The sequence below is a fragment of the Aureobasidium namibiae genome (assembly GCF_000721765.1).
Source record: "Aureobasidium namibiae CBS 147.97 unplaced genomic scaffold scaffold_27, whole genome shotgun sequence".
Lineage (NCBI taxonomy): Eukaryota > Fungi > Ascomycota > Dothideomycetes > Dothideales > Saccotheciaceae > Aureobasidium > Aureobasidium namibiae.
Genome location: NW_013581182.1, coordinates 197,656 through 218,292, shown reverse-complemented (window position 1 = coordinate 218,292; position 20,637 = coordinate 197,656). Strand labels below are relative to the sequence as shown.

Genomic DNA, 20,637 nt, shown 5'->3' with positions numbered 1-20,637 from the left:
AGAAAAGGCTAAGAAACTTAAATACCGCATCCTTAGCCAAGCGTTTAAACCGTTTATCCTAAGCTAGGGGGGCCTACTAGGAAAGGAAACCTTATAAACCTATAAGGAATTCTAGAAGTCCCTTACCCCTAGTACCTTAGATTAGCTAGATAAATACATCTTAACTACCCTAGTAAGGCTCCGAGCAAGAACCTAGCTAGGGTATAGGATAGACTAGTATACGTCTAACTTTCCTATGTTACCTCTTTTCTTCTCTCCTTTATATAATCTAAAGACCCTAGGTAATTAGATAAGTAAGTATAGCTTAAGTAGAGCCAGAATAGAAGTCTTTTCTAACCCTCCCCTCTAATAATATCCCTTTATTCTTACTCCCTATTTTACACTTCTATATCCTCTAAACAAATCTTATTAACACCCTCTATACCTTTATATAGAAATCTAACGTAGACACTATATGCCTAATATATATCTTCTTCCTATTCCCTTCTCTACTAACCTCTCTTCTATTTAATAACTTTAAACACTAGCTATCTATCTCTCTACTTCTTACTACTATTATTATATTCCTTACTACCCTCCTAATAAAACTCTTATAAACTTCTAAAACCTCCTCTTTACTACTTACACTCCTTAACTAAATCTTTATATTCTTACTTCTTACACCTATTAAGATATTACTCTATATAGACATCTTTAACTAATTATCTATATTAACTCTAGCGATCTTACCGTCTACCCGGCTATCTCTTAACTTCTTCTAATTCTTATCCTTCTTTTCTAACATCTTTCTTTCTAATTCCTTACTCTATTTACTTCTACTTCCTTCCTTTTTATCCTTATTCTTATGCTTATTCCTATTCCTACCCTCCTCTTCTCCTCCTCTAATAAACATCTCTCTTCCTCTTCTTACTTCGAAACTTACATTCTAACTACTTAACTTAAAAAAACGTTAAAACTTTATACTACTCTTCTAAAACTTCTTCTCTTTTATAACATCTCTTCTTACCCGGCCTTTTCCTATACTACTTACCTAGCTATATTCTATTAACCTATACTTCCTTATCCTACGATTACTACTATATATATACCTATAACCCTTACTAACTTCTCTTCTTTCTTCTTTACCTTCCTCTTCCCTTTCTCCTTCCTCCTCTTTACTATCCTTACCTATCTTCTTCTAATAATAAATAAACCTACCTAAAAATACCTCTAAACCATCTACGCCTATACACTTAGGCTTTAGATACTTTACATCTTCTACCTTTAATGCTAAACTATCTAACCCTCCTATCTAATCTATAATCTTTCTAATCTCCTTCCTCTTTATACCTAAATATAGTTTTCTATCTCGGAAATGGCCTTTTACTACGTTAGGCGTAATATAACATCTACACTTTATATATAACACTACCCTAAACTCCTTTAAAAACCTTAACTTCTTACTACCTCTATATTTTAATTTAGTTTCTATCTTCCTTTCTCTTTTTACTTTCTTTAATAATAGTTTTCCCGATTCTCTTTCTCTCTTCTTTTTAGTTATTATAAAATTAAGAAATCTAAATACATATCCCTTAAAACAAATGGATCCTACTCCCTCTTTTCATCCCCCTACTAACTAAAATAAATGGATCCTACCCCCTCTTCCCATTTCCCTTACCTAAATAAATAGATCTAACTAACCCTAAACTTATCTACCTTTCTTCTATACCTCTCTACTATCTACTAAAAGACATTATATAAAAACCTACCTATTACTTACTTTACTTCTACTATTTATCCATTTAACCTACTATATACTACCTATCTAACAAACATAACTATATTAACCACTACATCTTAACATTTAAACAACATTTACATCTACTCTTTCTAACTAGTTTACCTACTAAAACATTAGATCTTCTAAATAACGATAAACTAGATTCGCCTATCTATAATACTATATACTACTATATACCACTACATACCACTATACACTACTATATAACACTATAACAATACTAATCTTCTAGATATATAGCTATATAGGTCTATAGATATATAAACAAATAGCCTATATAGACAGATAGACATAGATAGTTCTTTCCTTCACATTTAAAACCTAGGTCTAAACGCCTCTATACACTAAAACTCCACTACCTCCCGACTCCTCTACCACCCTACTCCATTAATAACCACCCTCTCTCATCACTTTAAACAACATTTAAAACCACTCTCTAACACTTAAACAACATGCTCTAGTTAATGCGATATAAGGATAGTCGCTCCTTAACTCATAATTCACGATTTACATCTAAACGTCTCTATACACTAAACCACCTTAATACACTAACTCCTCTACCACTTATTATACCATCATCGCACTTCTCCTTCCTACCACTATATGGTAATACTTAAATATATACACTCTCATAATATACATGTACCATCTCCCTCTCTCGAAATTCATTTCCTCCTTCTCCGTCGTCCATCCTCCTCTTAAAACTTCAACTTCTCCCTCTACATTTCCATACGAACACCGAACCCAATCACCCAACTCTTTCCTAACGCTACCTCCCACAAACCAACCATTATTCCCACAATCCAAATAAGCCATTCTGCTCGCAAAAATTCGCTCTGCAATTCTGTCAGTTTACATTACGAAAAAAACACACCCTTCCAAATGAACTCTACCCCCCCTTTCCTGCAAATGGATCCTACCCCCCCAAGATTCCCTTCCCCATACGAATTTAAATGGATCGTGCCAGGATCCGGCACTCTATGCAAGGTCAGACTTAGTAGGGTGCGAATGCGGAGCTACGCGAGAAACGATTAAGCATGTTATATACGAATGCTCCCTCCTACGCGAAGACCGTCAAATTGCTATCGAGGCAGTAGGGCATAGGTAGAGAGACCTCTCTTATATACTCGGGGGGTGAAATCCCTAGGAAGACTCGAGAAATAGGCAACTAGTCGACGGACCGAAGGAAAGGTGGAAGGCAAACCTCCTAGCGATAAAGGCGGTTCTCCACTTCCTTTACAAGTCCGGCAGGTTTGCATAGCAGACGAGAGCTGTCGAGTAAGGGGAAGCTAGAATGGAATAAGGACAGATAAGGATAAAGAAGGAAGAACTAATAGGAGACGGCTTATAGGTTTGCCGTAGAACCAAGTAGCCTGATCAATTAAATCAATCAATCAATCAATTAACCTAATGTTAGCTGTGGCATCTGTAAGTAGTTGCCCATCATGTGCCAGTCCTAAGATCCTTAGTGGTGACGACCTGGCATCATCCCCTTTAGGTACGCACTTGACCCGAGGGTTCATCCTGCGAAAGCATTGTTTACGAATCTCTAACATCGAGTCTATCGAGTAACTGTAGAACGAAATAGGGAAGACGCGAGGGTCATCCCAAGTGACGTATATCTCAATGTCTGGAGGACCACGGATAGTGATCACTTCATTGGAACGGAGTCTTAGCTAATGTATTTGGGTTAGCAGGGTACCCTTCTCCATTCAATCATCCGCCTCTGACGTACGAAATCGGCATCGTGGGCTCGTTCGAGCTCTGGTTGATCGTACCACAAGGTGCAGTCGCTTGGGCAGCCACGGAGAGTGGCCTCGGCCATCAGTCCGTCAAATAAATGTCCCTTAATTGTGACATCGGCAGGTGCAGCTGTGGCTCCTAGCTGGAGTCTTAGGTGATGTTTTGCACTTCCTTCAGGCAGCGTAATGATGGGTTAGGCTGCGTACGAGACCTTAAGAGCTCGCGGGAGAATAAATTCTGCCCTTCCAAGAGGGAAGAGAGAAGGGAATGCACGACTAAGCAAAGCTTCCGCCTTGTTGAACTCTGGAAGTTGGATAGAGCGGAACTTGGCTACGACCTGCTGTGGTGCTGGTCGCGCTTGAGCGTGGGGCTGACCTTCATCACTAGGCTGTGTGTGTCCAAGACGACCTTGAAGCTGTCTAAGGTCAGTGCCAGCTGGTAGCACATCGGGAATGGCACCAAAGATCAGTGCGGGATTGTCTTGTGCAGAATCAATTGGCGTGGGATCAGCGGATGCGTCTTCTGCATGTTGGACAGCAATGTCGTCCAGAACGTGCTGGCCAAGCGGTAGCGACTCCAGAACTTCAAAGTCGATTCCAATGTCACGATGGCCAGGATGGTTAATGCGCAGGAATGTAAGCCACTGACGAATGACTTCACGACGCACACGGAAGTCGCGGACGAACTGGCGCTCAAGGCGTGGATCACCAGCTGCGTTGCGAGGCTTGACAATAATCACGTCGAGATCCTTGGGAGAGAGTGGAAGTTCGTCGTAAACCTTGCCTACACTCTGCAGGAAGTTACAGACGTGACCGGTGTACTCGTACTGAGAACCACGAACGTTGCGCACTTCGATGCTGACGTGGACGCGAGCAATGAGCATTTCTTCCACTTGAGTAAGACGAGGAAGGTTTGCAACCGGGCCTGTATCCATGTTGTTTGAAGCGCCGAAGAGGAAGGGGTTTTCGGGCTGCTCGGGAGTAGGACAAGTACGATTCTCACGCCTACAGCGACCACAAACTCCACCTTGTACATCTGTCAAAAAGAAACGCTCGTTGCACTGACCGTAATGCTCTGTAACCTGACCGTTGATGCGAGTGTTGAATGCGTGAAGACGCAGCTCATCAGCTTGATTGAGAGCTGGAGCTTCAAGCGAGACGCCAGCAGCTTCCACGTCGAGAAGAGGGTCAGGAAGATCGTCGGTGGTTTGACGGCGACGGTTGGAGGGCGAGGCAGAACGTGAGAGAATGTCTGACAATGACTCGCTGCGGTAGGTGGCGGACGAACGAAAGTCGGTGTCGCCTCGAGGGATGGGAGAGCCGACCTGGGATGCAGATCGACTCATGACACGAGAAGGAGGTTGAACAAAACCGCGGCAAGTGCTGCAGCTGTCAAACTCGATGTCGTTGGTGGAAAATCCTGGACGCTCAACGTCGTGGATGCCTTGGATACACTATTTCCATTGGCCTTTAACGGAGTGGTCGACCGGATATGCCTTGCTCGCAGTATTGGCAGAAATCAACTTGGCCTGATACCGTAGCTCTGCGTGCTTCTGCGCGAGCATGGTTACAAGCCTCGCAGATGAACCAGACGCGGTATTCTCCTGCCGAGGCGAGATCTCGATGGCCGACAGCATGACTTGTGGTGGTATGAAGGAAACGGATTGAAGATGCTGAACCAGAGGAGGCAGAGTGACCAGGAGAGCCAGTACCATGACCTGGAGGCGTGTGTGACGAAAGAAGAGGAGATGGACGACCGCTCACCGGAGATGAGCGCTGGAAGCCAAAAGGCTGACCAGGAGAAGTGTGCGGCGGAGGGGGTGATCCGAGACCTCCAGAACCAGGAGAGCGCATAGAAGCGGCGCGTTCAGCAGCGCGAGTTGTGACGTCCATGACAAGACTTCGCGAAGGTGAAGATGTGCGAGACGGACTTGCTGATTGCGTACGAGTTATAGCGCTTCCTCTTGTCATGCCGCGGCCTCTGGTAGGTGGAGGTCCCATGGTTGGCGTATGGGCTCGTGAAGGTGCACCAAGGTCGAGGAGCGTTTGGGCGATCGTCTGGCCGGCTTGCTGATCAACTGCGTGACCAAGTGTCTGGGCGACATATTGACTGACGGAACGAGTGGGCGCGGGTTGCATGGGTACACCGAGTTGAGAAGGCCATGCAAGAGGACATATCTCCTGTCTCTTCGCAGACGACGCAAGAGGAGACGACACTGTAGGCTCAGAACCACGCCTCTTCTTCACCATGAGATCTCCACCACGGCACTTCAGACACGTCTTGACTGGACCACGCGAACTCGAACGAGCAGTGCTGGCTTGCTTTGGCGCGAACTCGGCAATGGGCTTGCGCACGCGGCATCTGTTGCAGACTCGTGTTTCTTCAGCTTCGGGGACGACATCGACGCGATCAGCGGGGAGACGGGGTGTGGTGTTGTGAGGGTCTTCGTCGTCACCACCTCCACCTGGAACTCTAGCGACAGCCGTCATGTTGGTACCCATCATCGAAGAAAAAAGTCAGCCTTCTAATAGATTACACAGGTTACATAATTAATCCCAAATTTGAGCTGCCCATGGAGAAACTCAGTATGGAATCGCTTCGATCTGAGCATAGCATCGGAACGTTCCATCATAAGGCGTAGGCATGTTACTGTTAGCCTTACTACGCGTCTATGAATATTACAAGAAGTCTGTTTGTCACCTGGACGTGTGAGTCTATCCTCGTGATTCTTGCAGAATCACACAGAACTCACCATATATCGTCTCGTGGACTTCTTCCTTGCCTGGTTTGGGGTCGCTTCCACGGTTGATGCCGTTAAGGTGTGCTGTGATAAGAGCGGCACAAAGTGCTTCTCTTTGTCAACAATGACCACGCCCAAATCCTGCATATGGTCACTCTCTGTGGTCCAAAGACCATTACATAAGACCCTGGTGGAGTTAGGCAGTGGCAAAATCACTCTCCTGTCTTTGAAGAGTGCTCCAGTCTCAGGATACTGTGCGTCTTAAACAAGTGCTTGGGTTCGCGAACAAGAGCACCTTAGCATCCAGGAAAAGAGCTTGGATCTAGATCGTCTCCACAATCCACAACAATCGGGATCCAGTTTGATAGCGTCGCTTGTCTAGTCAACAAGGCTTCTTCGTCATTCTTGACGTCCGAGACTTGTTCAAGCAACATAATCTCCGGCGAATGCATACTTGACAAGAATGTAGAGTACAGAGCTTGCGCAAGGAAGTTGTTGCACCTTTGCTTGTATATACCGGTGGCGCACATGACTAAAGTTTGTCGCAAGCTTTCGATGTCTGAATTCGGCAGGGGCTTCCGAAGGTTGTCGATACATCTGGTTCCTGCGAAAATCGAGGATATGATGATGTGTATATCCATGTTTTGATGTCCATGGCGGATATAATAGAGTCGGAAGAGAGTCGCAAAGCATTTTTCTGATTCATGGACAATGTCCCGAGGAAGTTGATGTGTCTGTATGTTTACAAGAGGTTCGAAGATAGTGATCATTAACTGGTGATAATACATGCTGCAAATACATTAACTGGAGAACACATATTGTTTGACATACTCACTGAAGTTGAAGTTGTGCTGGAAGCACGATATTTCCTGATTGTAGACAAGCAGGTAGATCACCAAACCACTTGACCAGTTGTGTCCGGAATAGGTATGCGTTTCTTGCCAACCATGCTGGACTTCTATGGCGTTGAAACACCGCATGACAATATCGAGCTAGGACAACCCTAAAGCGCGCCCGATGCTCGAAGAGGCTAGCAAAATGTGCATCGACAGGGTGGTCAAGTCCTGGATACTCCAGCCAGAAGAGTCCATACCATGCAGGATTCACCGAAGAAGACGGGAGGGGCTCCTGCGGTGGTCCCGGGAGTAGTGGTGGTTGCTGAATTGAGAATGCGACAAGACTGCGCACGTCAGAATAGCGATGAATGTAAGAGAAGAGGTACATACGCATCCCAACAGAACAACGCCCACGCAGTGTAAATCATGCATTGTCTAGATTTTTCACTCGAAGTCTTGATTGGTCTGTCAAGAAAGAGGCCTAAACGGTTTGCTAGCGCAATAGTCTGCTTGAGATATGTTTGGCCGATTTGATCAAGGCCGCTCAAGTTAGAAATACCATTGAGAATGATACCGGCTTGAACCGTGCTGATTCGAGGTGTTAGAGCTTCGATCTCCCACAAGCGTTTTGCTTCTACTAAAAACTTGTACGTGAGCGATGTGGAATTCCAATACTCAGCACGATTCGGGATGTTTAAATCACAAACCTGTGAGGTTTAGCTCTTTCGTCAGCGCATACCGGGAGCTCTGACTTACACAGGCATAAGCCAAGACAGCGTTAACAAGAAGAGAAGAACAGAACTCGCCGTGCTGACCGTTCATATTCTCTAGGAAAAGATCTTTTTGCAATGCTGACATGAAATTAAACTCGCAGAGAAAGTGGTTCCGGAGGAGCCTCCGCATGATGTCATCATCTTGACACACTGATGTCCACAGACTAGGCTTCGCACTCTCAATGAGAGGATCAATGACGTGCGCAGCATGAAATGGACGAAGATATACGATTTGTGGCAGGGACATGCTCGGCCGGGCCTCCCGAGACTCAGAATCTGTCAGCCTCAAGGAAGCCGTATCGTGAAGCAGAGTGTCAAGATATTGATTGTTGATTACCAGTTCGGGAGGCATATGCTTGACATAAGGGAGTTCATATCGAAATCGCGTTTCTGGTTGGAGATCGAGTTGCTTCCTGAGATCTCCCGACTCGATGAAGCTCAAGATGTTTTCGAGATCATGGCCTGAACGGATGCGTTGGAAGACGTTATTGGCATGACATGCGTCCGAAGACCTCAGATATTCGAACAACTCTTGATTTGGCTGTTTTGAGATCACATTTGGTCGATTCTCGACGGAAGCACTAAACCTTGGAGTTAGCTCGTTGTAGCAGTACAAGCCTACGAATACCGACAGCAAAGCTCCAAAGGACGGTAAGGCGCTACTAGAGTCACCAGATTCCAAGCCAGATCTCTGGCTACTAGACGCGCCATTAACGGATGATGGTATCGATAACACGTCGTCAGAGTCGGCCGGATCTCGTGCCTCGCGAGGATTTTCGGCCAGGGCGCGAGGAGTGTCATCATCTGGACCATTTGATACCAGTGCAGATTGCGATACGGTATCGATCTCTTCGGCTGTGCGGAGCGAGTTCAATAGGCGCTGGACATCGTGGCTGGACGCAGATCTAAGACGACTGAGGAGCTCGTGTTCACGCGAACTTTGACGCTTTAACGCTTCATATTTGCGCTTAAGCGCGATAATGGGCGGCGCGTCTGGCTCGGCGGCATATACGCACACGACATCTCGTATAGAACATGGTTGGCAGGTCGGTCGCGTGCCATCACACTATGCCACAGGACTCTTAGCATAAGCATGATTGACGATCGACTCACCGACGCGTACCTTGGTCTTACGCTTCCGACAAGCGTCACAAGCTACCTTTGGCACTCTCAGTCCGGCAATCTAGGTAGTATTGGCCTCACAATCATCCTACCGTGATCTGTGTTCGTGTTTGCGACTTCGGCGTTGACACACCTGGCCCATTCTTTCGCATTGTCACCTAGTGGCGATTTATATGCAGAGGTGCTAAGCTGACCAAAAAAGTCCGAGTAAAAGACTTCCACTGTACGCTTGGGTCTTAACAAACATATGGGCGATTGCGCTGACGTTAGGAAAGGGAAGAAGAAGAATGTAATAGGCGCTAGTCAAAAGGCAGGACGGCTATAGGCTTATGTAAGCTACGCGAATGTGACGTACATACGTCTTGAGCACGTGCCCATCCTATGTGCCAAGGTCATACTTATGTGCCAAGATGATCCAGAATCACTCGTTCACACAGAAAAATAGTTGCCTCTCGCTCCATGCTTACTTTGGCCGACGTCTCTCCGATGATGGCATACGATATGGGAGCGGCGCCTAAGGTGAACAGAACCGAGACGATGAGGCCGAGCGCTGCCTGTGCTAAGCTTGCTACGTTTGATTTACCAACGAATCATGCAAAATCAAGGGCAAACAACAGAACCGTATCAACGAAAGAGCCCTAGAGGTAGTTAAGTCGACGGCCAAAGTACGAGCTCAGACCCCAAGAGAAAATGACGGCGACAATCAGAAGCGCAGATGTGACCAGACCAAGTGCGGATGCCTGTTGAGAGCTTATCCCAGCCTGCTCGAACAAGTAGACGGCCTGGTTGGCGATGAGGTTACTGGTAAGATTCTGTGCAGCGTAGACACTAAAGCCGATCATTGTTCTGTACGTGACCGAGGTTTCCATCTCAATGACTCTACGCATCATAGATCAAGACGGCTGTGGGGAAAATGGATGCGACGTGATCAGCATACTTATACACCCAGAAGGCCGCGCGCCTGGGACAGGTGGAGAAATGGTCTATTACCGATAGTGTACAGCAGAAAACGCCAACGATTTGACTGAACGAACGGAAGATTGGCGTGCTTGGCGAAGCTTGTGCTTTTATAATAGTCATAAGAACTTACCACTGGTTGGCATGAATTCGAAACTTAGCCCTCGGAGGAACCCCGGAGTCCATGGGGGAAAGCGACTGGGGTCGGGTTCGCGGCAATGACATTCAGTTACCGCTAATGGTAGCGGCCCCTGAACAGGGGTGCCGTACACGAGATAGAGCTCAACAGACGCAGCGGCGGCACATCACCCGCATTCTTCGACCGAGCGCTTGTTCGAGAGGCCGTCCGGCGTCACGGCAGATTGCAAATTGAGACAACTTTACCCACCGGCGCCGGAAGCCAGAGTCTTTGAACGCGGCTGGCTGATATCTCATCGGGGACCACCCGGCGGTAGAGAAGCTTGTCTTTGCTGCCGAGTCACGACTGGCTTCGATACTGATCTCGTGATGATGATCTCGCTCCGTTTTGGCACAGAAAGCTTGATGCGCCCACGTACTCAGTCAAGGTTTGGCTCGAGAAGAGGCAGGAATCAGCGTCTTACTGTCCGGCTGCGGTGAAGCGACGGTTCAAAGAACTCGGTTGAGGGGATACGCGACGGCTCTTGCTCTGGCTCTGGCTTGACAGATTCATGTCAAAACCTTGGCTGCGATGACTCCAGAGCAAGATCTCCGTGGTAACCAGATGGCTCTTCTGATTGAGGCATATGACGGACGCGAGGATGTGTGGGATACGAGGACCGGCTTGGCCACTGTAGCCTTCTATGCGGGTTCTTTGACGCCCTTGGCCTGAGATTGATCTTGGTGGAGGCCGAGATGGTAGACGAGGTGGAAATCTGCTCGGAGACGACACAAAGCGAAAGGGTCCGCAACGATGCTCCCTGTCTTGTCGACAACTCAATGCGGTAGGATTTCGAGCTCTCCAGTGAAAACGCCACGGGCGTACCAACTGTCGCGAGGTGGTTGGGTTCGAAGTGTCGATCATGAGGCGATAGTGACTTGGGCCGAGGACGGCTCTAGAGCTGTGTTCGACGCAGCTCTTTGTCCTCGTGGATCGCATTTGTGTGGTCACTACGACGCAATGCCGACCAAGGTGTATTGACATGAGGCGTAGATCAAGTTCGATTGGTCTCACTGAACGATACGCCTAGACAAGGTGAACAAAGAACGACAAGCTGAGACTCCCATACTGCTTTACAAAATTCCATCAGTCGGTCGCGTATCAGCTTGGAGAAAAGTAAACTTATCAGCACCAACAACAACGCAAAGGCTGCGACCAGCTGCCATGTACAGACTAGGAACACAACAAGATGACTGATGTAACTGAGGCATATGTTTCGGCCAATGATTCGGTCAGAACTCGGAAGGTAGGCACACCGCGATCTGCTGGATAATCCACGTCACTCGGTCACTGACATGCGCAGTGATCTGAGGCCAATTCGAATTATCAAGTTTGACCACCGATGTCCTGGAAGTTCTGAACAACAATGCCACGTCGTTGCCTCATAAATTGCAGAGACAAGGCTCCTGCTGCATTTGCTCATGACAAAAGTCCAGGTCCGCACTCACGCTTGCGCGGTGGTATGTTGATTGATGCTAGCTATATCAATCCTTGGGCACGCTTTGGCTGGTAATCCTGACTATCCGACATATTCACTAATGCGCATCTTGAATCAAAGATCCATTGTCGATAATTGCCTATTCCGGCGGCTTGATAGGCCACTCTTTCTGTACACATGAACATCTTGCTCATCAATATTCGTCAAAGTCTTCTTTCCCCCATTTGTTGTACTTTTCGTGCAGTTTCTATTAATTAGATCAGCATTACTCCTTGCTTTGCAGAATGATGGCCGTTCTCACCCTCGGCAAATTCACGTTAGGCACAATGACCGAGTTCAGAGCGGAGGGAGCATCCTTGGTTCTGACTTCTTTGCCCGGACCAGCTCTAGTTTGATAACGGTATTTACCCGTACTGCCTTCAGCTCCATCCTCCCATGGCTTGGTACCTTCGATTTGAGTTGTTCTAGTCTGACCGGCGATGGCCGCCCAGAAATGAGGTTGGTAATAACCATAAGCTCCCACCGTGGCAGCTGTCAAGGCGAAGATCAACTGCCAGCGTATAGTCAGGACTAGTCGATTGGAAGAGAGAAGACATGCTGAATGCTTGACTCACATAGATCTCTGGATCTTTTCTGATTTCTCTCATCAATTTCTTGTGCTCTCCCGTAGGACGATTGCGAGGGTCGCGAGACAAGCTGCCTCCTTCACCAGCATTGATGCCTGATGCTCGGAGCGATCTAGTCGCGCGAAACATTTGCTGTTGTAATCTCCTCGACATGGTGATTTGTGCTGGACTTGGCTTGTTTCAAGATAACACACAAGAAATTCTGAACGCAGATTGAGGACGCATGGAATGTAGATGTAGACGAACCTGATCATATAGAGTACTTCAGGGTCACTATACCATCATGCTTACGATGTCCAGATGCACGTCTCATGCTTGGTTCATCCCTCGTTCAAGTCGATATTCCTAGAGTGTGAGGTGGTGAGCCTTTGCCCTACGTACTTATGCAGGAACGAGATCAATGACGTCGGGCGCTTGAACGAGAGCGAGATGGTCAGGAGTCACGACGTGGTCCCAACCTTGAGATTGGGTCGATGCCAACGGTTTAACATAAGTCCAAGAATGTCTTCTCGGAGACAACTCATCAGTAGTGCAATCGTACAGAGGTAGATGCGATCCTTCTGCTTCGGATATCGCGTTGCAAGTTGTGATGGACACCCTTGTCCGAGAAGATCTAGATTGCGTCTATCGGAAGGGCTTCCGCCTTGTACCCCTGGCTTTGTCACACCTCCATCACACGTGACTTCCAAGATCCTGTTGATGATTTTAGATACTGATCAGTCACCACAATCGTTTTTCGCTGCTTAGTACCCTCAAGCCTTCAGAATCGGGAAGACGACTTCCACTGTCTGCTGCATCTTCGTAGGCTGCGTACCACCATGCTCGGTCCACCAGGCCGTTAGATCATCGCTTCGTGCCCTTCTAAGATCATCCATATCTACTTTGCTGTAAGTACACTTCGTGTGTTTATGGCTTCTTGCGATGAACAAGAGCCTACGGTGAATTCCCTCGCTATAGAATGACACGATCATTGCCTGATCAAAGAAGTATCCGAGAGCGGGCTTGATGATCGTTTCTGATAATCACATTGTATCTCGAAGATACTGTACATACCCACAGCTACTCGCATCAGAGATCCTTGTATCTGTAGGGATAGGACACTATCTGAAGTCTTTCCATTCCGTACGTCCCAGCCGAATCACGTCTTGTTGATTCAATACCCTCACGCTCTCATCATTACTCTTCTCCGTCACATCCAACAACGCCCACACAGCAGCTCGTGCCACAACATCCGCATCCTGTGCCCAAGCATCCTTCAACATACCTCCGCTAATCTTGCCCAAGAAGGATGCCATGCTCCTACCCATGAATTCACCAGGTCGACTATCTTCTCTTATTCCCACCAGTAAGCCCGGCTTTAGTATAATCACATGCTCGAAGCCAATCTCTTTGACGGCTTCATCAAGCTCGCCTTTCATCTTCGCATATGGAATCCTCGAGTGGGAGATGCACCACTTGTCGAGATGAGCACATAAGTCTGTACGCCTGCAGCTCTTGCGCTTTGTGCCAGAGCTAGATTAAGGTCGTAGTCGATTTTCCGCTGCGCTGTAAAGCTGCCTGCGATTCTTGCCGTGGTACCTAGAGCTGAGAAGAACGCTGAAGTGTTCTGAGGGAATGTGGAAGGCCAGTCTGTTGAATTTTGAGACCCAATCGTTGTGAGCTTGGCATGCGCGGGCAGGTCTCTGCGAGAGAAGGCATGAATGCGATCAAATTGGGAACATTGCTTAAGGAGTGTAAGGATATGAGAGCCCTTCGGAATTGTTCTTCACATCAGTCCTGCTTCTTTGCAAAATTCGGCCTCCTCGTTGCACAAGATGACAAGCTAGGTGGAGTACTCACAACAAGGCCGGTACTCCCAGCTATACTTATGGCGGTCATTGAAGTGATTTCGACGCTGCGAGTACACTCAGATCGAAATTGCCAGTCTGAGTGGAATATAGCACTTGCGACGTCCTCACATGTCCATATATATTTGTCGGTCGGGGGCTTGAAAGCATTCAAAATCCGAAACTTTATTGTACTCCATCAAGGTTCCCAATGACGTAGGCGATTGAGCTCATGCAACAATTCAGTGACTGAGTGAACAATTAGCAAATGCCAATAGCAAGAACATGGTCCTCTAGACATATGCACTACTGAAGCAGACGACGTTTGTGAACACAAGGGGCGGTCGCCGTTTGCCCTCGAGCAGCCCTCATGCGTTCGATCGACGTCTGGACGCTTCGACGTGCTCAGCCTTGTCAACCTTTGCCTCGATAATACTTGACATCCCAGCGTCCCATGGAAGCTCCCTCGCAACGCGCACAACTTGCAAAGCATTGTCCGACCTCATGAAGAACTCATCCACATCTTCGAGTCCGCGTCCTTTTGTTTCAGGACAAAAGAAATACACAAAAAGGAATGCCGTGGCGCTGGTACACATGTAGCAAAGGTAGTCTGTTGTTAGTTAGTAATGATCGAGCTCTTTCCCAGATTGACTTACATTTCCAACCGATAGTTCTAAACCCAATAGGCGTGACTTCTGCGATCAAAAAGTTGAAAAGCCAGTTCGTTGCCGCTGACATGGCCGTGATCTTGTGCCGAATCCTGAGTGGCGCGATCTCTGCGGAATACATGAAAGGTATCAGAAACAGTCCAATGGGGAAGAACGCTAGAGCCATGAAGTCGAAGAGCAGTGTTGCACCAGCTACGCTTTTGCTGTCGTGGGAATATTTGATGAGTGCAGCCTGACCAGCCTGAGCAATAGTCATACCAGCAGCTCCGATCATCAGCAATTTACGACGTCCAAGTCGGTCGACCAAAAAGACAGCCAATGTTGCCATACAGAACTGCCAGATCTGCAGACATCCGGAGATGACGCGCGATGTTGTACCGTTGTAACCCAAGATCTGTTGGAAGATCTCATTCGAGTAGAAGGTGACTGGCGGTGTTAGTGGTGTGGTCAACTTGCATGGTATGTCAACATACTAATGTTGACGCCTGTCATCTGAGCGAACATGTTGACACCGAGTGCAATCAAAGTACGATTTAGATGGCGATTGGGTGTTCGTGCGAAAGGATTGCCAGAAGCTCCCACAAATTCTTGCGAGATTGAATTGCGAATGACTTCGACTTCTTGTCGAAGCAATGATGAATCTTGTGGCAACCCGTTAAGTCGAGAAAGCGAGTAGAGTGCAGCATCGTAGTTCTCCTTCTTGATGTACCATCGAGGCGATTCTGTCATTGTTTAGTTCCAAGATGGCTTCAGCATCTCAAGCTGAATTACGTACCTGGTAACATGAATATAAGCGAAGCAATACCAAGCGCAAACACTGCCTGGAAAGCGATTGGAAATCTCCAGTTGGCAGAGTCGTTCTTAAGGAAGAAGAAGCCGAAGTCAAGCCAGACCGCAAGCGCGACACCACCGATAGCAAACATGCCCTCGAGCATCACCATCTTGCCTCTATTGTGAGCATTTGAGCATTCGGTCACCCACATAGGAACAGTTGCTTTGGAACCGTCAGCGAAGCCACCAACGACGTTTTGTCTAACTCACCTGTAAAAGCTCCCACACCAAGACCTGTGACGATGCGTGCTGCAATGAGCTGTCCAAGACTGAAAGATGAAGCTTGAATTGTGACGCCGATTATGACGAAGCATGATGCGCCAAAGATGGTCTTCCGCCTGCCTAGAATGTCGCCGATGATGAAGCATGACAGAGCTCCTATCGCACAACCGACTTCATAAATTGCAACTGCTGTGCCCTGTATGAGTGATCGTTCGTGTGACTTGTTGTCTGAAGTATTGATTTGAGGAAAGGTCTTCTCCCACGTCGATAGACTCAACAGTCCATTAATCACTGCTTGATCGTAGCCCTGCAACAAAAAAGCGAGAGCGCCAACTGCTGCGACAAGCAAGTGCAATCTGGGGCCTTGAAGTTTGATGCCTGCCATGTTCGCGAAACCTTGAGGAACGATCAGAGAAAGCGGTATTCGATCTCGAGGCACTCACGAGGCACTTATTCCGAAGCAAAATTGCTTGTGACAGATGATGCTGGCTTTCTCCACCTCTTATGCGGCATCTGCTCATGAGTTTACGAGATTTCCCGCAAGAGGGGTATCTTACCATCGTGGGGATGATGTCGCACAAGTTTATTTCTTAGTAAGAGCTCCGGGAATAATGCTTGGTAGCGTGTGGCTAGCAGATCAGGCCACGAATCAAGCTCTCGGACAGCTTCCGAAACCCAAAAAAAGCTTAAAATAATGATCAAGCTTCTAATCAGAGGGGCGTTCGGGACGAAGAGCTCCCGAGATTGACGCTGGCGTTGAGGAAGTGCCTGTGTCGGTATGCAGATCGCTGGACTCGGGGTGAAAAATCTCATGTCGGACCTCACTGCTGCGCGAACCATATCCGGACGGCTTTACGGTACTCAAGTCCTTGGTCATTCTTCTCACACGAGTAACGAGGCCGACGCATCATTTGTTCTTGTTCTGACAGTCAATTGGATGCGGCCTTGACTGTGTTACCGGGACAATCGGATCTGGCCTGAGGCACTTTCGGGAATGCCACGTTTCCTGTATTCGGCGAGACCCGCGCGCGGTCAATCAAGAAGACATTGTTGCATATCTGCAAGCCAACTGCAGCTAGTGTTACGGAGATAGCGGGTAGGACAACGGAAGAGCAAAATCGTTGTCAGGACGGTCTTTGACAGCAACCTGCAGTCTTAGAATCACCGTTTGCGGGCCAACAGCAAAACACTACCCCATTCAACATCGACCAGTGTTTCTTCGGACCCAAACGCGGGGTCTGTGCTTGCAATTTCATCGAAGAGTTCGTCAACCACGTCTCCAGAGCCACCCCTGCTTCTTCCTTCCAGTGTTGGATGAGCCTCCCTCCAAGAATGATACGAACTCCAGGTGCGAATGTATTCCTTGCATTCGCCTACCTTGAATGACACGTCCATGAACTTGGTACCCTGACCATCATCTTTGCCGTTGGTTCCTGGTTCGTACTCGATTCTCTGGAGATCCTCCCAAGCGTCAGATGGAGGCTTCACGTCTCGCAGCAAGTTCTGGACGATGGAGCGGCCTGGTTGTTGCCAATAGGAACCCAGCAGATCGGGATGGTGGTCATAGGCATACTTGTCCATGATCGAAGATGCTTTGGGAGAGTTGACAAAGACGTGATCTTTATAGCCCCAGAAAGCCATGGTACCACCGCTCTTGACTGTGCGAGCAAGCTCTGCGAAGACTTTTGCATAGTCAAACCAATGAGCAGCCTGACCTGCAACCATCATATCGACAGAAGAGTCCGCGACGAATGGGAGACTTTCTGCAGATGCCTCACGAAAACTGACGTTCGGGTAATCTGCACTGGATGTCGAGGATTGTGCTTGTTCTATCATGCGACCAGACGGATCGGTTCCCGTGACTGTGTCAAAGTGTTTTGACATTGCTCGCGCAACCACGCCATGGCCACATCCAAGGTCAACGCACAATTGACGCTGTCCACCATGATATCGAAGCACTTCTTTATAGAGCGATTGAGGGTAGGACGGTCGGAATGTGGCATAAGATGCTGCCGAAAATGATGTTTTGCTGGATAGGTATGAGTGAAAAGAATATGACAAATTGCGCGTCACTCACGCGAATGTTGTCATGTTGACTGATACAAGGCGAGTCCTTTGTAATTACACGAGATGGTTCTGGATGTAATCAAGATAGACGGGTCCTGTAGGGTTATGCTTGCAAATGGTATGTCGTCATACTGTAGCAGCCAAGGTAGGAGACCCCCGATATCGCTCTCCCGGAAATAGCCAAATGGCCGCTCAGCCGGATCGCGCAACATTTCCGTCATGGAACCCCCTTGGAGTAGCAATGGACTATTCAGCCACCCGCGGTTAGGATTGTTCAAATCCGCAATCACGAAGCTGCTGACACTCAAGACTAGATCATGGGCCGCAGTGCGAGCAAGTCTTCAATTTCATAGCCTGGTGGTTTGCACCAGAAAACACGAAGAACAGATAGCATTGTAGATATATATGGAAGATTTCATGTCTGCTTCGCGAAATCACGCTCGGATCGTAAAGTCCAAGTACCTGATCATGTCGTACGTGGGTACGAGATGAACATTTGATTGAAGTCATTCCTTACAGCCCACGACTGATTCTGCGTGTTGTACGTCAAATTAGTCATCTGCACCTGTCCAGACTTGATATAACCGCTCTCAACTTGGCCTCCAGCCACTGGGCGCTGGAGTTTGTTGGCACCGTTGACAACAGTAAAGTTAGCCAAGCTGATCTCCAAGGGATTGCGTGTGGCGACCGTCGGCATGCCAAAGTAGGAGGCATGCACGGCATCATACCCGACCTGCAGCTCGAAGTATCCTCTGTAGTAGCCTTCGTTCCACTGTAACTCGCTATTGTCCCGAACCAGTGAGGAAGACTGGTTGTTAGCGGAGCGAATGGTCCCTCCGAACCCAGAAGATGTGACTGCTGTGCCGGCAAATTCTACGCCTACTGCACCTTGGCCCGTAGCAGAATCATAGGGATGCTCCTCCAACCAGACCAAGTCCGAAACCCAGTTTGCGTGAGAGTCACCCGCGAGCATAATGTTATTCCCAATGTCGTGGTCGTAAAGTGTTTGGAAAGTTCTGTTACGATTCGATTGGTAACCATCCCATTGGTCTTCCTTGTAGGGATTCTCAAAGGTGCCGAACCATGATGAGATGTTGACACGACTAAAGACAATCTGGTTGCCAATGATACGCCAGGCAGCGCCGCGTTTCTTGCTGGAAATCAGAGTCTTGTAGAACCAGTTCTCCTGCTGCGAGCCCATGAGTGAGCGTCCAGCGTCGTTGTGGATCTCGTATATATAGTCTGTGTTGTAGTCTGGGCCGTGTCAGAAGTGTTTCTCTGCAAATGGCGATGCGTGGGTACTTACTCAGGTCGGTGATTGAGCGATCGTAGTTGCGAGTGTCTAGCATGGTCAGGTCAAGAAGCGTACCCATCTGGAAGTTTCTCCAGATGCGAAGGTTGTCGTCCATGTTGACTTGGCGGATGGGCATCCACTCGAAGTAAGCACGTACGGCATTCATCTTGCGTTGATCGACACTAACACCACCGGAACGAATGAAAGAATCCTCGGTGTTGTTCATGGCACTGAACCCATCGCGGTACCCGTTGTTAGCGACCTCGTGATCGTCCCATGTTGCGATCCAGGCAAAGTTCTGGTGAGATAGCTGCAAGTCATTGTCGGTCCTGTACTGTGCGATCCTGGTTCTGTAATCATAGAGTGTGAGTAGGGCACGACTAGGATTGGTCGCTCGAGCGTCACGGCCTTGCACACCGACGCTTGACTCGTAAATATAATCTCCCAAATGGACAACGTAATCGACACGATCTTTGCGAGCAGCATTACCGTAGGCGTTGAAGTAACCATTCGGATAGTTCGAGCACGAGTACACAGCAAGCCCGATCTTATCGATCTTCTGGTGGGCTGACGGAGACGTCTTGGTGCGACCGATAGGAGATTGATTAGTTGTACCGCATTGAGTAAATTGATAGTGATAGGTGGTGAATGGCTGCAGCTTGCGTGCCTCGACCTAAAATGGCGTCAAATAGGCCTCGCACAGATCTGGGGTTTTATCTTACCTTGACGGTGAAGTCGATATCAGACGTGGTATAAGCTGTACCTTGGTCCACTACGCGAGTGATGTTTGCGTCGCTAGCAATGCGCCATTGTGTGCAGACCCTGTGCTTCGAGGCGCGAACGTACGCTTCAGTCTCGTGGTTGTAGAGCTCAGCAGTACCAGACACGGTCACGTTGGAACGATCGCTGACAAGAGTAGGGGCAAGCCTAGTCCACAAAATAACCGAATCAGGGTACGGGTCACCAGAGGCTACACCATGGGTGAAGTTGAGTTGGCTGTTCGTGAAGTTTGCCGTCTGCCTGGCAAGGATTCCAGTGCGTTCCTGAATCTTGGCCAAGTCGAGGCCTAGGTCTTGGTGTTGTAACGAAGGGCTGTTGAAGTTGATATTGCCGTCCCAGGAAGCGGTGACTGCAAGCGCCAGAAGAGGCACAGCACAAAGAGACGCAAACATTGTGACTTGCAATCAAGTTGTCAGGATTTGTACCGGAATTCGATTTCATCAGCATGGCGACACCCACACCTTATATTATTCAACCTCTAGATCCCATAGCAATTGCTCTATCGACCCTTCCTGGATAGACCTCGCAAAAAGACTCAGAGTGGCCGCCCCGGAGAGCCGTCAGTCGATGAACAACGGCCCAATCGCACGCGAGATGTTCGAAGCATGCCTCGCAACGATGTTACGAAGACACGATCATCTTTCAGGGTGCAAAGGTCGTGTCAGATGCACTGAATGTAATTGGACATGGAAGACAGACTTTTGAAGGATGGCGGCAGGAGATGCATGTAAACCTGCAGATGGCCCTGGGTATTCG

At 48.0% G+C, this 20,637-nt stretch overlaps 8 protein-coding genes across 8 annotated transcripts; all 8 read right to left on the bottom strand.

Moving 5' to 3' along the window:
- Nucleotides 1–3,182: 3,182 nt before the first annotated feature.
- M436DRAFT_86333 (uncharacterized protein) lies at nucleotides 3,183–4,868 on the bottom strand (the record flags this gene model as incomplete). The annotated part of the gene is made up of 4 exons (XM_013567330.1): nucleotides 3,183–3,236; nucleotides 3,283–3,456; nucleotides 3,516–3,672; nucleotides 3,730–4,868. The coding sequence occupies 4 exons, from the start codon at nucleotides 4,866–4,868 to the stop codon at nucleotides 3,183–3,185; spliced, it is 1,524 nt and encodes a 507-aa protein (XP_013422784.1).
- A 124-nt stretch (nucleotides 4,869–4,992) lies between these two features.
- Nucleotides 4,993–6,012, bottom strand: M436DRAFT_86332 (uncharacterized protein; the record flags this gene model as incomplete). The annotated part of the gene is made up of 1 exon (XM_013567329.1): nucleotides 4,993–6,012. One exon carries the CDS (start codon nucleotides 6,010–6,012, stop codon nucleotides 4,993–4,995), a length of 1,020 nt encoding a protein of 339 aa, XP_013422783.1.
- Nucleotides 6,013–6,559: 547 nt separating this feature from the next.
- Nucleotides 6,560–9,028, bottom strand: M436DRAFT_58083 (uncharacterized protein; the record flags this gene model as incomplete). The annotated part of the gene is made up of 6 exons (XM_013567259.1): nucleotides 6,560–7,052; nucleotides 7,099–7,443; nucleotides 7,490–7,806; nucleotides 7,856–8,453; nucleotides 8,826–8,938; nucleotides 8,996–9,028. Coding segments are annotated over 6 exons (1,899 nt in total), but the record flags the coding sequence as incomplete, so codon positions are not given.
- A 2,732-nt stretch (nucleotides 9,029–11,760) lies between these two features.
- M436DRAFT_58231 (uncharacterized protein) lies at nucleotides 11,761–12,214 on the bottom strand (the record flags this gene model as incomplete). The annotated part of the gene is made up of 3 exons (XM_013567287.1): nucleotides 11,761–11,814; nucleotides 11,869–12,117; nucleotides 12,182–12,214. The coding sequence occupies 3 exons, from the start codon at nucleotides 12,212–12,214 to the stop codon at nucleotides 11,761–11,763; spliced, it is 336 nt and encodes a 111-aa protein (XP_013422741.1).
- Nucleotides 12,215–13,293: 1,079 nt separating this feature from the next.
- On the bottom strand, nucleotides 13,294–14,071 carry M436DRAFT_76853 (uncharacterized protein; the record flags this gene model as incomplete). Its single annotated transcript, XM_013567328.1, has 3 exons — nucleotides 13,294–13,604; nucleotides 13,646–13,943; nucleotides 14,033–14,071. 3 exons carry the CDS (start codon nucleotides 14,069–14,071, stop codon nucleotides 13,294–13,296), a joined length of 648 nt encoding a protein of 215 aa, XP_013422782.1.
- Nucleotides 14,072–14,387: 316 nt separating this feature from the next.
- M436DRAFT_58081 (general substrate transporter) lies at nucleotides 14,388–16,125 on the bottom strand (the record flags this gene model as incomplete). The annotated part of the gene is made up of 5 exons (XM_013567257.1): nucleotides 14,388–14,629; nucleotides 14,676–15,113; nucleotides 15,161–15,409; nucleotides 15,463–15,681; nucleotides 15,729–16,125. The coding sequence occupies 5 exons, from the start codon at nucleotides 16,123–16,125 to the stop codon at nucleotides 14,388–14,390; spliced, it is 1,545 nt and encodes a 514-aa protein (XP_013422711.1).
- A 776-nt stretch (nucleotides 16,126–16,901) lies between these two features.
- M436DRAFT_76851 (S-adenosyl-L-methionine-dependent methyltransferase) lies at nucleotides 16,902–17,831 on the bottom strand (the record flags this gene model as incomplete). Its single annotated transcript, XM_013567327.1, has 2 exons — nucleotides 16,902–17,769; nucleotides 17,818–17,831. 2 exons carry the CDS (start codon nucleotides 17,829–17,831, stop codon nucleotides 16,902–16,904), a joined length of 882 nt encoding a protein of 293 aa, XP_013422781.1.
- Nucleotides 17,832–18,273: 442 nt separating this feature from the next.
- M436DRAFT_58135 (uncharacterized protein) lies at nucleotides 18,274–20,273 on the bottom strand (the record flags this gene model as incomplete). The annotated part of the gene is made up of 3 exons (XM_013567267.1): nucleotides 18,274–19,061; nucleotides 19,114–19,774; nucleotides 19,824–20,273. 3 exons carry the CDS (start codon nucleotides 20,271–20,273, stop codon nucleotides 18,274–18,276), a joined length of 1,899 nt encoding a protein of 632 aa, XP_013422721.1.
- Nucleotides 20,274–20,637: the final 364 nt, after the last annotated feature.